Raw genomic sequence first — 16,869 nt, forward strand, 5'->3', positions numbered from 1 at the left:
ATCCCATTAATCTCTATTAATCCTTCTCTAATCCCCTTTCTCTCTTCTCGCCGTCCATCCTCCCCTTCCCCGTCCACTTCACGCGCTAAGCCTTCTCCCGATCGGAGTTCCGGCAAGAAGAAATCACCTGCGGAAAAGAGCCTTCTCGACGAATCCTCCCTCCAAAACCCGATTCTCGACCCCTTTTTACTGAAGTTAGCCTGAGATACGATTGCGGCAGGCAAGGGCCCGAACAAGGCCCTTGACTACGCGTTGAGGGTAGCGAAGAGTTTTGAGAGGTGCGCGGTTGAGGGAGAATCGAGCTGGGATTTGGCGATGAGTTTGCATGTTGTGGCGGCGATTTACTGCAGTTTGGGGAGGTTTGAGGAGGCGGTGTCTGTTTTGGAACGGGCAATTAAAGTGCCGGAGGTTTCGAGGGGTGCGGATCATGCGCTTGTGGCTTTCTCCGGTTACATGCAGCTCGGTGACACGTATTCAATGCTGGGCATCTGGATCGGTCCATTGATTGTTATAAGGAAGGATTGAAGATGCAGATGGAAGCCTTAGGGGATAATGATCCCAGAGTTGCCGAGACTTGCAGGTAAAACGTACCTTTATCTATTTTTTTGTAAAGTTTTGGAGGTTTTATTTTAATTAGCTTTTTAGAAGTAATTAGGATACGATTGAGTTTTGTTATACTGGAATTAGTGTACAATGTGATACTGTGTCTAATATTGGGAGAAGTTTTCAATTTTCAATGCATATAAATGTAATATAATAGAAATGCTTAGAAGAATAGAGTTTTCTTATCTTTTGATTCTGGTAATTTTTTATATGTCATAGCATTGCAACTAGCATGAACATTTACTTGGAAATGGAACTAGCAAGTCGGGTTTAGCAATGCATATGGAGAGATTCCTGAATTTAATTGGTTTAATATTCAAGAACATTCTAGCCTTTGTGTGGTGCTTTTTGAAATTGATTTGTTTGAGAGAAATGAAATTGACTCGTTCTTTGAGAGAGAGAACGAAATGGACTCCATAATCAGAGAGAAAATGAACCTGCTCAATTGTTGAGAGAAAATGATACCACATCAATTGTGCGGAGTGAAAATTAATTCACTTATTCATGCAGAGTATACTGGGATGCTGACTTTTATGTCCCCTGCCCGTCTTCTTGTTTTGCAGCTTTTGCTTTGTTTCCTCATTTCAAAACAAATGGACAATTTTTTTACTGGCAAATATTTTATAATGTATGAAATAACTGTGAAGTCAATATAGAGCAGATGTTGTAATTGATTGTACACTCCTTAACAAATAAAGCAATTGCATTGCCTTTATTAGTCACATGAATGTGCAAGTTAATATTATTTAATTCTTTATCACTTTTAATATGGATATATCTATAACGATGTTGAGCTGCATAGAAGAGGGGTGATCAAAAGATTGATATTAATAATAATTACTTTCTATTTGATTTTCCATAAAACTTGTAATTTCGACAGAGAATGCTAGGAAAAGGGAGCTGTGAAGCATCTGTGCAGAGTGCACTTTAGAACTCCCATTTCCTGTGTTTTAATAGTCATCTAAGTGTAAAATTGTAATTTGATGCAATCATCTATTCATCTTGTACTTTTGTGTTTTTAAAGAATCTGTTTCAAACATGGGCATAGACTAATACGGTAAGCCACAATTTCTAATTATCCTCAGAAAAGGACATTCAGTTATGTTGAAGCTGACTTTGTAATTTCTCTTTAATCTTTAAAGAAAAAAACTGCCATTAAAAGACTATTACTAACGACAAAATTTTCATTTGCACTCTATTTGAACGGTCAAAATTGAATATTGCAGGTACTTGGCAGAATCCCATGTTCGAGCAATGCAATTTGATGAAACTGAGAATATGTGCAAGAAAACACTTGAAATCCACGGTGTGCATAGCCCACCTGCTTCTCTTGAAGAAGCTGCTGATCGTCAGTTAATGGCTCTCATATGTGAGGCTAAAGGAGATTATGAACAGCTCTGGAACACCTTGTACTTGCCAGCATGGCAATGATTGCCAATGAACAAGAAAACGAGGTTGCAGTTATTGATTTTAGCATCGGCAACATGTACTTAGCTCTTACTCACTTTGATGAGGCAGTTTTTGCCTACCAAAAGGCACTCATTGTCTTCAAATCTTCAAAGGGTGACAACCACCCATCAGTTGCCTTGGTCTTTGTACGGCTTGCTGATCTATATTACAAGAAAGGAAAACTAAGGGAATCCCGATCTTATGGTGAAAATGCTCTGAGAATATATGCTAAACCAGTACCTGGAACTAGTGCAGAAGAGATTGCAAGTGGGATGGCTGAAATTTCAGCCATATATGAAATGTTCAATGAGCCTGAGGAGGCTCTGAAACTACTGCAGAAGTGATATAGCATAGGTTGAGAAATTTAGAACCTGTGAAAGTTGAAGAAACCAGCAGAAGAAGCAAAATACATAAAAGCTAGAGAAGAAGAAGAGACGGGAAGAGAAGAAAAGAGAAGGGGCAGTGGAAAAGAGGGAGAGGCCTGCAACACTCAAAACTTCATTTCATTTCCATCAATCTTTGCCTGTCCATGTAGCAGGCTGTCAATATATAAAGTACAGCACAAAAGAAACACGGCTTGGGCCAGACCAAAACAATATACAAGCCCAAAGCAAAAATACCAGCCCAAAACAATATACAAGCTCAAAATACTACAAGCCCAATATAAAATACTAAGCTAGTCCAATGCTGAGTAGATAAGTTGATGTAGCATAAGTTGAGAAATTTAGAACCTGTGAAAGTTGAAGAAATCAGCAGAAGAAGCAGAATACATAAAAGCTAAAGAAGGAGAGAAGGGGCAGTGGAGAAGGAGGAGAGGCTTGCAACACTCAAACTTCATTTCATTTCCATCAATCTCTGCCTGTCCATGAAACAGGTTGTCTATTTATAAAGTACAACACAAAAGAAACAAGGCTTGGGCCAGCCCAAGACAATATAAAAGCCCAAAGCAAAAATACCAGCCCAAAACAATATACAAGCTCAAAATACTACAAGCCCAATGTAAAATACTAAGCTAGATCAATGTTGAGTAGATGTCCTCATCAACTCTCCCGATATGGGAAAAAACTCGACTCTGTCAAGTGAACAAAACGCAAAGGCCGCAATCAATCAGATACCCAAAGTGTTCCAAATTCAGCCAAGGGGGACGATCTTTCCGACGAGCCAAATATTGAAACTTAATAAATGATGACAATGTTAGTTGCAAATTATCCCCAAGTATATGATTTGACCAAAGTGAACTGGGTAAAGTACGATCTTGCTTACTCCTATAAAACTCCAACAAATTTAGATCACGCTATTGAAGTCTCTCTCCGGGAATTCATGTACAATCAAAATCAAGTTGATTTACCCAACGAACAAGAAAGTACTAAATCTCTCTATCATTGGTCAACACAATTTGTTCATCTAAAATAACATCAATTTGATCATATGTGCTGTGACAGACGGTATTCGAATAGACATAGTAACAGATTCAATGTGGGAGCTCCCATGTGGAGATAGAAAAAAGGATCATCAAAAGGGTCAAAGTAGCCTTTATAAACAATAAAGTCCTTTACAATTAAAATAGAGTGGTAGTCATAATGTGATGAAAGATCATTGACATATGCATTTGGGCCAATATGCTTTAAAATTTCATAAGAACCAACATTACAGGCTCGCAATATAACATAATCCCAAATATTAAATTCAAAATGTCATTTATGCAAATCAACTTGAAGTTTATATGATGCATTATTTGTTTCAAGTTGTTTATTGATCTCAACATGCAAGTCATGCAGATGTGGTACAACTACCTCATTTGACATCAACAAGCTAGCACGTGGGGACGTGAGAATAATGTCTAAGGGTTTCCCAGGCTTATAATCATGACTAACTTCATAGGGACTCAAACTTAGAGATCGATTTACAAAATTGAGATATGCAATTTCAACAGGTGGAAGGATCAAATCCCAAATCCTAAGATTTTCCTTAAAGATAACATGATTATGCAACTCCTCAGCAACTTTGGGTTGATTAAGGATACTACATAGAACACTTGACTGAGAGTTATCAGGAAAAAGGGGTATCATATCTAGATATTCCGGAAGACTCCGGATACCACCTAAGGATGTGTTTTCACTATCATCTAAGTCATCAGAATCTGATATTTGTAATTGGGCCAAAATATATTAAGTGATCAATTGGACCTTTTACACATTACAAGCTATATTTATATAATGTGGTAATTTTAAGTATGTGGGTCGAAAATATACATAAACCCTAATTAGAGTTTAGGTTGTAATGAGATGGCTTGATAATTTTCTATAAAAGGCTAGGTCTCCTGTCCTCTCCATGTTGTTTTTATTAACTTGCCTCATTAACAGCTAATATTTTGTGAGAAGCAAGGATGAAGATTTAGTTATTATTATTCATATTAACGATGACTTCTGCAAGTATGAATCGATTTATCAATTATTATTTTTGTGATTCTTGATTTTTAGCATGATTAAAAATTAAATTCAACATGAAATGGCCAAACAAATGTCAATTTGATTTATTTATTTTCAGGAAACATCATCGCACTCACATTGTTTTTGTCACCCGCCTGAGTTTCATTTCCTATAATAGCTAGATTTTATAAATCTTTTGCATAAAATTGATATAGAATTATTTTTGGAAATATTCAGGCCAGCATTTTACAGGATATTGAAGAAAAAATCAGTGGAGCAGTACTTACCAATGCCATACCTAGCCACCTTTCTGAATTGTGGGCTATGGGTGCTGTATGGACTGCCAATGGTGCACACAAATAGCATCCTAGTGGTGACCATAAATGGTACAGGGTTTGTGATTGAGGTTATATATTTGTGACTATTTCTAATATACTTTGATAGAAAAAAGAGGCGGTGGCCGGTGTTGATATTGGCGGCAGAATGCCTGTTCATGGCAGTTCTGGCCCTTCTTGTCCTAACTTTGGCCCATTTGACGAAACTCCACTCTGCCATTGTTGGGAACATATGCATGGTGGGTAACATTATGATGTATGCCTCACCGTCAGCAGTAATGGTGAGTTTGCTACACCTTTTTTTTTTGGAAAATAGATGACCTTTAGATTATGAGTTAGGAGCAGGAGCAGCCCGCAAGTCACTCTCGCTAATCCTATATTCCTTGATATTATCGTTTCTTTGTCTTGGCACAAAGAGGATTTTGCAAGTGCTGGATTTTGAAACCCAAATAAAATGGAATATTTTCTGTCTAAAAAAAGGGCTTCTAACCGTCTCGAGAGTCCATTTTTCTAATGATTTACGATTTTTTTTTCCTGTTCAAATCCTTTAAATAAATAAAGTAGTTGCTAGGCTTTCTGTGGTAATCCGCATTGCATTAAAATAAAGTAAAAGTTATGCATGTTTAGATAAGTTCTCATTTAAGTTTTTAAATATGACAATCTATTTACTTATAAACAAAATTGATATTTATTGTTTGTGCTGCAGAAACTGGTGATCACCACAAGAAGTGTCGAGTTTATGCCATTTTTTCTTTCTTTTCTCCTTTCTCAATGACGTTAGTTGGACTACCTATGACGTCATTCGTTTTGATCCCTTCATCATCGTAATTACTCTCTTTCGCCTTTAAATATATAAATTCAATTTTTATCAGATTGTGATTTTTGTGATGATCAAGGCACCTAATGGGATGGGTTCGCTGCTTGATTTGGCTCAATTAATTATATATGCCACCTTCTTCAAATCAACCCAAAGAATGATGGCTGAAAAGGAAGCCAAATCCGAGGTAGGCAAGGTGGAAAAAGCATCGGCAAGAAATGCACAGAGATCCAACGCTGATATTCAAAATAGCTCTGTTATAGAAGTTTGATGGAGTAGGTCTTTTACAACCCTTAAATAGGCTTAAGCCCATTAGAATTTTTCAGTCTAATTTAATTTCATTTTTCCTTGCATGTTCTCAAATAAATTAGAAAGAATGCTATAGATAACTTGGCTTAGATTGTTTAAGGAAGTGATTGTGTTTGTTCTTGCTCAAATTCTCGTATGCCTAAAGCAAAATAATGGCGGAGATATTTTTCTCTTTCTCGACAAAATGAAGTGAAAAACTTGCAATTCTAATGAATCAAAAACTTTTTGTTAGTAATTGTTAATGGTAGGATAATTGGTGATTCATATTGAATTCTCAACAGTGATCTGTTAGTGACCACCGACGACAATTATGGATGGTAATGAATCACTAGACAACGCTTCAATCATATTGGTGTTGATCACCATACAGTTTCATCAATTACTATTGATGGCACAATAAGCTTCTTCATTCCTTTCACCAATGTTCGTCAAGTTAGGTTTTTTGTCCTAGAATCAACCCAGCCCAAACGAAAAAAAAATCAATGGATATTCATTCAAAAACATGCGTATACATTTTAGATGTATCTATATTTCCTAGCAAATCTAATTTATAGCAAAAAGTTCGTTAAGAGTGAGACAACCAACACTATTTATCAAGGATAGTGTTTAATAATTTAATAGTGTTGAAATCTATCCACCGATCGAATGATTTGTTATTACCCCTTTAACCTAAATATACTTGTTCAGCATACTTTTGGTGGGATTGCTATCATTGGTGGATCTATTTAAGGAGTTTCAATCCCATTTTACTTGATGTTGATCTTACTTATTCTCTCGTGAGAGGTTTAGTAAATGGGTCACCTAGGTTCTCACTTGACATAACACGTGTAAGAAAAATTATGCCATGCTCAATCAATTTCCTTACAATTTCCTTACATACTTGTGTCTTAGATTCATATGTTTAGGCTTTCCATTATATACTTCATTATATGTTCAAGCAAGAGTAGCTTGACTATCACATAAGATAGGAATGAAAGAAATATTCTTTATATCTAAAGGCATTTCATACAAAAATTCTCTTAGCCATTCATCTTCTTTTCTAGTTTCAGCCAATGCTACAAACTCTAATTTCATTGTCGAATAGTAATGCATGTTTATTTCTTAAACTTCCAAGAAACTACACCTCATCCAATAGTGAATACCCAACCTAAAGTAGACTTATTTTCTCTAGCACTCGATATCCAACTATGGCAGTATTTCCTTACAAAATTTTAGGAAACTTTGTATATTGCAGCCCAAGGTTGGGTTTCTTTAGGTAACCCAAAAACCTACCGATGGCTTTCCAATGTACGGAACTTGGGTTACTAGTAAACCTAATTAGTTTACTTTCAACAAATGCTACATCAAGTCTTGTACATTGTGCCGCGTACATAAGACTTTCAATTGCACTTGCATATTCCATTTGAGTTATTGCTTTTTCATCTTTTTTTATCATCTTGATACTTGGATTGAATGGGGTATTAACTTCATTAATGTTCAAGTGTTTGACCTTAGTTATCACATTTTCAATATAATGTGATTGTCTCAATGTAAAACCCCCACGATTCTTTTTGAATTTGATACCAAGGATGGTATTAACTTGTCCAAGATCTTTTATTTTAAACATAGATGATAGAAATTTATTTGTTTCTTTGATTTCATCTATATTGTTACTGATGATCAACATATAGACATATTAAAGTGATTACACTATCATTTAATTTAGTGTAGAGACATTTATCTACGGAATTATGATCAAAACCATTTGACATTATTTTAGAGTCAAATTTCTTATGCCACTTTTTAGATGCTTGTTTTAATCCATATAAAGATTTTATTAGTTTGTACACTTTATGTTCATTTTTCGGTAGAACAAACACTTCTGGTTATTCCATATAGACCTCATATTCCAGATCTCCATTTAGAAATGCCGTCTTGACATTCATTTGATGAACACGATCCTTATCAAATTTATCATAGCCATGGGTGTATATGTGTCAAAGTAATCCATTCTTCATTTTGATGATACCCCTTAGCTACTAATCTAGATTTGTAGGTGTTGAGTGTTCCATCGAAATTATATTTCTTTCTAAATACCCACTTGCAACCAATGGCCTTAAAACCTTCAGGTAGACCAACTATTTCCCAAGTATTATTCGAAATAATGGAATTCATTTCATTATTTATTGTCTTTTTCCAGAATATACAATCTCTAGATGACATTGCTTCTTTATAGGTTTGAGGATCACTTTCTACTTGAAGAACAAAATGTATTGTTCTTACAACATCGTTCTTATCTCCTTCTACTAAGTAAAAAGAAATAAGTTGGGAATCAATTTCATATGATCCTAGACCTTTTTCTTTTCAAATTTTCTTACTTCTTTGAGGTTCACTTTTAACATCTCTTTTAGATGTCTCTTCTTGTGGCTCTCTAGAGTTTGGAATATCTTCATTCTTTTGGGATTTCCTTGCTACTAATATATTCTCGAAAAATTCCACGTCTCTTGATTCTATTATAACATCCGATTCAAGGTTTAATAACATATAGGTTTTGATATTCAGAACATATCCTACAAAGTCACATTTGATACCTCTGGGACCTAACTTGGTTCTCTTGGGATCTGTATTTTTACAATAAGCAAGACAACCCCCATACTTTGAAATAGTTAATATTCAGTTTCCTACCTTTCCATATCTCATATGAGAAGATTTTATTCTTTTTCATAGGAATCCTATTTACTATATGACAAACACTAAGTAAGGCTTCAGCCCATAGATTGAAAGGTAATTCAAAATTTAATAATATATCATCTTTAAAAATATTATATTCTTACTTTTTGCTAGACCATTTTGTTCTGGTGTTCGTGGTGCTAAAAATATTGATGTATTATTCTATTTTGTTCACAAAATATATTGGATTCATTAGAAAAGTACTCTAGACCTCTATCACTTCTTAGAGTTTTTAGTTTCATTTGTAATTGATTTTCAATTTCAATTTTATACGTTTTAAAGGCACTAAAGGTTTCATCCTTATATTTTAGCAAATATATATAAGTATACCTAAAATAATTATAGATAAAAGTAATAAAATATCTATTACCACCTCTAGTTAACATGCCATTCAACTTACATATATCGGAATGAACAAGTTCAAGTAAGTTTGTTGATCTTACTACACTATGAAATGACTTTTTGATCATTTTTAACGTAATACATGTTTCACTTTTTTCTAAGTTATGAATTTTACATTGCATTAATCCACATTTAATCATTCTTTTCATAGTACTAACTCCTATGTGTGTTAGTCTTCCATACCATAAATTAAATGAATCAGTGACCTAAGCAAAAGACTTGTTTTTATTAGATTCATCCTTAAAAGTAAATAATTTGACCATTCTTTCAGTGGAATAGCCATTTCTAACAAAATGTAAATAATGGTTCAATACAAGTTTTCCAAATTCAAAAAGTAGATTTAATTTCAGGTATTTCCAATAGAACTCCACTTGCTAGGTTTCTATTCATTTTTGATACATGAAGGACATTTGTCAAAGTGATCTTCTTTCCCGAAATAAAGATGATTTCCATGTTGCTTTTTCCAATCACTTTTGATCTTCCTTCATTTCCCATTTGAAATTTTTGACCACCTTCAATGTCATAATATGTTTTGAATAGAGATTTGTCATAACAAACATGGATTGTAGCACAGGTGTCATACCACGCACCCAAAATTTTTCCTTGGATTGCACTGATTTCGCTCACTATAGCGATAATCTCATTTATGGAATTTATTTGTCCGTCCTTCTTTTGTTGTTTTCTATGCCTGCAATCACTAGCATAGTGTTTCGATTTTCCACAAACATAGCCAGGTCCCTGGACTTCTTTTTGAACTTCCCTCGATCCTTTTTTGGGACCAAGAGGTTTTCCTTTTGTTTTGAATTTGTTGGAGTTTTCCACATTATCCACGGCATTGGCTTTTAAAGAGCCATCATAAAAACTTTCAGTCTTATCCATTGCCCTTGACTCTTTCTCTATTCGAAGATGTTTTTGAATATCTTCTAAGGAGAAGATTTCAGAATTGCGAAAAACCTTCTTCCTATACCCTTTCCAAGATCCCGAGAGTTTGGCAATGATTGCTCCCACTTGAAAGGTTTTGGGAGGTTCGATCTTCACTGCTTTCAATTTGTTTACAATTATTTGCAATTCATGTACTTGAGGCAACAAAGGAATGTTATCAATCATTTTGAAATCAAAATATTTGGAAATTAAAAACTTCTTGGTACTTTCCTCCTCGGCCTTATACTTAATTTCAAGTGCGTGCTAGATCTCCCTTAATGATGTGGTGTAGGTGTAGAGATCATATAGTCGATCTGATAGTGCATTTAGAATGTGGCTGCGACATATTAATTTGTCCTCTTCCTGTTTCTTTCTTTTGGCACGAACTTCATCAGTGTCTTTGTCAGTTGCGTCGAGAATTGACTCAGTTTTGGATCATGCACATACAAGATCTTTAATGCCGTTAGAAGGAATTTTAGTTTGTCCTGCTATCTTGTGAAGTTGGCACCATCAAATTTATCCAAACACACTAGGTTTCAATTCATCATTTTGATAGTAGCCAGCTTAGATTCCTTCTCTATCGCAGTAAAAGAGACTATCGTTTGATATTGTTAGTAAAGAATGAATATAGCAATGGAGAATAAAGAGGGAGAAGAAGATGAACATGAGATCCGGCAAAGACTTGAACACAGAGAATGTATTGTTGTCCTCAAACGATATTTGCCTCCTCTACAATGCTTTTAAGGATTTTTCGACAAATTGTTCGTAGGATTAAACAAGCATTAATGAAAAAACACCAAAAGCAAAAGTATTTTTCAAATAAACAAATGAAAAAAAAGAGTTTGATTATGTAGAGAGGCAAAAATTCTACAGAATTATGGATGAACAGGAATGATTTTCTCATGTAATTTTATTGTTCTTGCCTTGAACTTTGATCACCTATATATAGGCCTTGATTAATTCACACGAAGTGGTGCCAAAATTGGGATGAAAGGCCACCAAATTTAAACCAAAACGGTCATGCGGCCGTATAGGCTATAACTATGAGGTCACATATTTATAACAGTTGCGGGCATCAAACTCTCTGCATGGTCTTATACAACCGCATAGAACATTGGCCTATGCTTGTCAGAATTTTCCCTTTTTTCTTTTCTCCAATTCATTTCATCCATTCACCAATCCAACAGTTTTCATCCACAACTCCATCCGTATAAAAAACATAACATCTTCCTAGCATGTTTTGTATACTAAAATCCAGAATTAACGAGATGAAATTAAAATCTTTCAGTGCAGATAGTCGATTGCGTGAGAGTAGCTCTGAACAAGAGTTCATCTAGCAGTAACCTACAAAAATAATACAACAAAAAGGGGTTTTTCGTTTTGCTTTCAAGTTTCAAGAGTACAAACCCTTTTTCAAGTTCTTTGCTTCTCTGTCCTCGAGAATATAATATTTCAGCTAATTAATTATCATTGTATATGTTGTAGCTTTGCCCGAGACTTCACGGGGTCACTTCTCATTTTAGACCTGCTCCAACCGTTTCCCCAAGGGAACTTATGAAAGGTTTCCTTCTCATTGGAAATCAGAAACCCCATTCTTTTCTTAATCAGAGAAACGTCTCAGAATCCACGGGGCGGCTTCCCCAGGATAGAGGTGTTGTAAAGATGTGCCTCATGCTACGCTCCAAGAGAAAAAGCATTCACCTCAAGGATGCTCACTTTGCCTGAACAGCTCGAGGCATTTTTGATTTGCCTTGCCCTAAGCGCGTCTCAAAAACGCTATTCAAAACATTGCATATTAGATTCATAAAATAGACTCGAGGATCGTAGATCCACAGACTCATCATGAGAGAAAAATAAGATATATTTTTACCAGGGCTAAATTTAACAATTACAACAGAAAATTTTGTGAAAACTCAGCTGTCAAATAAACAAATTTACACTTGCACTTGAATCATCCTAACAATGCAAGAATATTCTACAACACTTGAATCGTCCTAACGAAGTAAGAATGTTCTATAGTTTACCAGGTACACGTAGTCCTATCCTCATCCGCCGGAGCTCTCACATGAGCTCCCCAGATTGGCCGTAATATCATGCACACAGAGTCTGATTATATTTCCACCAGTTGATCTCGAAATATCAATGCATTCCTGCAAGTCTGCATCACAAGCTATTAGAACCCACTCATGATAGTCGTCTAGATACTTAATATCAAAAGTGCCCAGCTCTAACTTCAGCCTCTTTGCTACTTCTTCCTTTAACTTTATAATACTCTGGTCCAGACAAAGTCGAAACCTGATTATATCATCTCTATATGTGGCTTTTATGGTGATTGTTTTCACATCCGACCTGATCGAAGTTTGCGGCATTTCAGGACATAGTGGTCTTGTCCAACTGTTTTCTGGGGCATGTTCATCAAACAGAGCTTCACTAGGAGAGCACAAAGTTTTCAGATCATGCGAGCTCCCTGAGTCCTCAATTAGCATCCCTCCAAAGGGCTTTTGGGGAACCATAACAAAAGCATCGGGGATTGGAAACGCAGCTGATAAATTAATTTCTCTGATTTGCTGACATGGAAATTCTGGTGATCCCTCTACATTTATGCACCTTTCATCAATAGGTGAAACACTATTACCCAGGCAAGGGCTACATTGACATGAACCTTTGGAAGTAGGGGTACCTGTTCTCTCTTCTCTTATGCCACTTTTGGATGGGTTTAAGCCTTCACCTGAGAGAAGCCCAGTTCCTTGAGGAATGAGATCCTCAGTTCCTAAAAATCTGCCTCTTGGAATGCAATTGGAGGTCTCGGCCTGTTCATCACCTGCAGGTGACTTGCAAATGGGAACTTCATTCTTATCTTGCTGAAATTCAGATGGCCCACAGCCAGGTGAAGTTTGTAGATTTGATTTATCGGCACTTGGTGGCCAAGAAATTGAACCAACAGCAACAGGAACTGAATTCGTAGCCAAAGCAGTCAAATTAAATCCTCCTTCAGCACCTTGCACGGATTGAATTACATGCTTTAGCTTCGAAATAGAACGATTAACTTTGTTTATCTTACGAGAGGGCCATCGGGATATCCCATGCTGCCTACAGATGCGCTTCATTGTAGTAGGACAAACTGTAAAAGCAAAAAACCTTGATGAGAAGTACTTCATCGAATTACTATTCCTACAATCAAAAGGGACTCAAACAAAGCTAAAAAGGAAATAAAGGCGGTAATTCGCAAAGCAACAGGTATGACAGCATAAGCTTACCACCAAGACTCTTTGCAGCATCCTTAAGACTACCAGAAAAATATTGCTGCAGAACTTCTAAACTAATTGTTTTCTCTGCCTTGCCCCGTCTTTTCTCTGGTTTCTTGCCCATGTCTTTATTGTCCGCAACAGATGCAGCATTTTGAACTTCAGCAGTGCTACAAACACTTCCTTTACCACTGTTAGCAGCAAATCCTGGGATTAATGGCTGCTGTTCCAGCAAATCAGGTTCAACTTTCTCTCCATTTGGTAAGCAATCAAGCCAGGGAGGAGACATTGAAGCTAGCTCTGGCCTTGAGGTAAGTTTTTCACTCGTGGATGCCTTGATAAACTCAGTAGATTGCCGCTCATGTTCTAGGTCTTTTCCTGAAGCAACCCTCAGGCTCCCAAAATGCCGTTTCATTGTCTCAAAAATTGATTCCAAAATGATTTGCTGGTCTCTGTAAACTATGATGTTTGGGGGCAGAAAAAATTCTAGAACATAGTCATCATTTTCCGTATGTGTGCTCCTTAGACAAATAGCAAAGCTGCTTTTCAACCCAAACATCCGTGCATAATGTACCAAGGGGTACTCTGTTTTGCAAAATTCTGTTATATCTGGGCAGAAACATGAGTTATGTGATGCAAATGCCCTCCCAGTAACACCCTGCCCCTTCTGCAAGTGATGCTCAGCACAAGCATCACGAAAACCCCACATGTGAGCATCCACTACATAAAATGCTACATCTGTTGTAGACATACAAACCTGTCCCATGCAGCTTCCATCAAAGCTACTGCAAGTTTTCTTAAAACCCCCACCATCTGCTAGGACGCTGCGATGCCTACATGGAACCCATGTTTGAGCCAGAGGTAATGTGTGAGTTTCACATACCACAGTCAGTATTTCCAAGATTTCCGCCAGTGCATTCTGTCGACCTTCATTGCATATCTAATTTACAGGATAGCACGTACGCAGGTTTCATCAGAGAAAAGAAAAAATAAATCATAATTGATAGGATCTTCACTAAGTAGTTGCAACTTACCTGTGTGCTTTGGTGATCCAAGATCTCTGAACTTTTCAGATTTACAGCCTGCAGAGAAACTGAATTTATGTAACTAATAAATCCTCAAACAGTTGGAATCAATGACCACAGAAGCATAAGAAACCACATGAACACAGAGTTGCTATACTACTCCAAGTTCGAGAAATAAAGAGGAATTCATGCTCAGCTGAAAGCTATTTTGGAGGTCAAAAACAAGAAAATAATCCTTTGCACATCTATAGATGAAACTCCATGAGGAAGTAAATCTTTAAAAGTACACAACTCTCAAGCAAGCATGATATCATGGTGATTAGCAATCCTAAAACAACAGTAAAGTAGTGAGTTATAAATTACATTGAGAAAAAATGTGGTACCATTCTTGAAAGTTCTAACTGTAAGTAAGAAGAAATTTCAAAGAATATTTTATGGCTAACAGGCTAATTATGCATTGAAGGATGGCCACAGTGACTAATTCGAAATCAATGTTGGGGCCTGGAGACATTCATGACAACCATTTCTAGCATTGATGCATAAGCAATAAGAAGATTACATCTTGGTGCACTCAACAGCTATGTATCAACTATGTAGGCGTGAATCAAATCAATTATATTAGCGAAGAGAAGAATCTACAAATAAGTAGACAAGCAGACAATTTCTACGAACATTTGTAGATTCGAATTGCGCAGCTATGATGAATATCAAATGAAGTTAAAATAATAAATGTATTAGGAGAGGGAAATAACCAACCTCAAGTGCTTTGCATACTTTATCAACTTCAGGAGCATAGTTAATCTTTTGGGAAGTCATTATAAGCTCAACTACACCAATGCAAGACTGACCAGAAGGCTCAAATACAGGCAACGCCAAGGTTCCCCGGACATTGTAATGCAGAGCATGGTTTAATCGCGAAAACTCTTTGCTAGAATAATACTGGACATTGGGAGTCCATTCTGGCATCTTTTGCCGAAAAACTCGACCCGGAAGTCCAAGGACATCAGTATCTCCATCCACAGAAAACATATACATCAAAGAAACCAGCCTATACTGATGAAGCCCATTACTATTTGGGTCCAGAACAAAGGGTTGCTCTGAAGTCGTCAGAACATACCTACCACCAGCCTTTACGGGTGCCCAAACCTGGGCTAAGACGTGCTGTTCAGTCAAATCTTTGAAGTACCGAAGAGCCTGTGTCATCCTCTCCTTGATTATACATGTTCCATCCGGTTTATCGATTGGCAGAAGTCCTTCTAATGGAGATGGAAGTTTCCCTTTTTCATCGTTTCCCAGTAAACTTTGAGTCGTCGCATCAGGATTACCTGCATCAGTCCAAATAACCAACATGCAAGTAAATGTCAATTCACCGGATTTAATAATGAAATAACATATCGTCAATGACTCTATAAATAGCAAGTGCTACTTCAGGAAAACTAGACTCTGTTTCATATACACTTTTATCAGTGGAGAACAATAAGCCAAAAAACAATGAGGCGACAGCACACAGAGAAACATTTTATTTCCAATTTTTGTCTTTCTAATTCTAAATTAGCATTTGCTGAAATTAAAACAGAACTTCCCCGTTTAACGTAACTTTCCAACAGTTTGTTTACTAATACAAGGGAAAGAATTGATCAGCAGTTTGGAGTATAGAGTTACATTTTAAATTCCAAGTTTCAGAAATGACAAGTTTTTTCTTCATTGCTATTTTTTTCAATCATTGATAAAGCTGAGACTGAACGAATACAATTATGATGACGCTAACGCTCCCTCTAAAATTTTCACAAAGCTTGAATTTTTCGTCAGACAGGAGAGAGTTGACTACAGAAAGTGAAATGAATAAACTCAATATATTAATTACATACAACGTTCTAAGCAAGATGAAGTCATAAAGGAAAGACTTCTGGAGCAGTCCGATAGCCGAAAACTACCAGCTGGAGCTCCGGGCGACTTCTCGTCGGAAAAGGACCAGAGAGGCGTGCAAGGCTGCTCTGGGTTTGAGAACAGAAACGGGGACGAGGAATTCCCCGCCGCAAAGATCTGATCCGACGGCCAGAAAGAATCGAGGTCGAGATCCAAATCCATGGTCGGCTCCGCCGTAGTGCGTAATAATTTCTTTAACGGTGAGTTTCTTCTCCTGATTGAGAGAAAATTCCAGGAGGAAAACTTTCATCTTTCATTTTGTGCTGGTTATGTGGAGGGGAGAGAATGAGAGGTCAAGGAAGAGGATCGAAATTGATAATTGTAAAATGGGGACCGAGGAGATTCCCAAATTCCATTAGCTACGATCTTATTGCTGCTGCTATTTGCAACTTGTTCTTGATATGGATAAAAATTTGTTCTTTTTTATCTTCTCCCCCATCCAATCCAACATATGCTTTTGGGATCGATTGGTTACAAAATTGCTCGAGTTAATTATTTCAATGGTTACTAAATTTAGATTCATGGCTTTGATTGATCACTGAAGTTTAAAATACTGAATTTTGATCACTAAACTTAGGCTTATGTCTTCAATTGCTCACCGAAATTTAAAATGTCGAGTTTTGGTCAGTAAACTTTGAAAAATACAGTACGTTACTCATTAGCATAGATGCTGAATTTTGAAAAATATCGAGTTTATAG

General features: G+C 36.5%; 1 protein-coding gene and 1 pseudogene across 2 annotated transcripts; one reads left to right on the top strand and one right to left on the bottom strand.

Annotated features, from left to right (window-relative positions):
* LOC111402851 lies at positions 1-6,062 on the top strand (annotated as a pseudogene).
* A 5,773-nt stretch (positions 6,063-11,835) lies between these two features.
* Positions 11,836-16,573, bottom strand: LOC111402895 (protein NLP6-like). Of its 2 annotated transcripts, none has more exons than XM_023031214.1 (5): positions 16,113-16,573; positions 15,001-15,569; positions 14,254-14,301; positions 13,232-14,159; positions 11,836-13,095 (listed from the first exon to the last, which is right to left on the bottom strand). In XM_023031214.1, the coding sequence occupies exons 1-5, from the start codon at positions 16,330-16,332 to the stop codon at positions 12,020-12,022; spliced, it is 2,841 nt and encodes a 946-aa protein (XP_022886982.1). In that variant the 5' UTR covers positions 16,333-16,573; the 3' UTR covers positions 11,836-12,019. The 2 variants fall into 2 exon arrangements, with proteins under 2 accessions (XP_022886982.1, XP_022886983.1); XM_023031215.1 differs by having other exon boundaries at positions 16,179-16,572.
* Positions 16,574-16,869: the final 296 nt, after the last annotated feature.

Source organism: Olea europaea, chromosome 11, assembly GCF_002742605.1.
Source record: "Olea europaea var. sylvestris chromosome 11, O_europaea_v1, whole genome shotgun sequence".
Taxonomy (NCBI): domain Eukaryota; kingdom Viridiplantae; phylum Streptophyta; class Magnoliopsida; order Lamiales; family Oleaceae; genus Olea; species Olea europaea.

What these genes read in the sequence shown, in the direction of transcription:
- LOC111402895 (XM_023031214.1), bottom strand. Translation starts at nt 16,332, where the DNA reads ATGGATTTGGATCTCGACCTCGATTCTTTCTGGCCGTCGGATCAGATC. An exon ending in TTCATCTTGCTTAGAACGTT is followed by an intron (nt 15,570 to 16,112) that starts GTATGTAATTAA and finishes GGACTGATGCAG; the next exon opens with GTAATCCTGATGCGACGACT. An exon ending in TGCTGCAAAGAGTCTTGGTG is followed by an intron (nt 13,096 to 13,231) that starts GTAAGCTTATGC and finishes TTGCTTTTACAG; the next exon opens with TTTGTCCTACTACAATGAAG.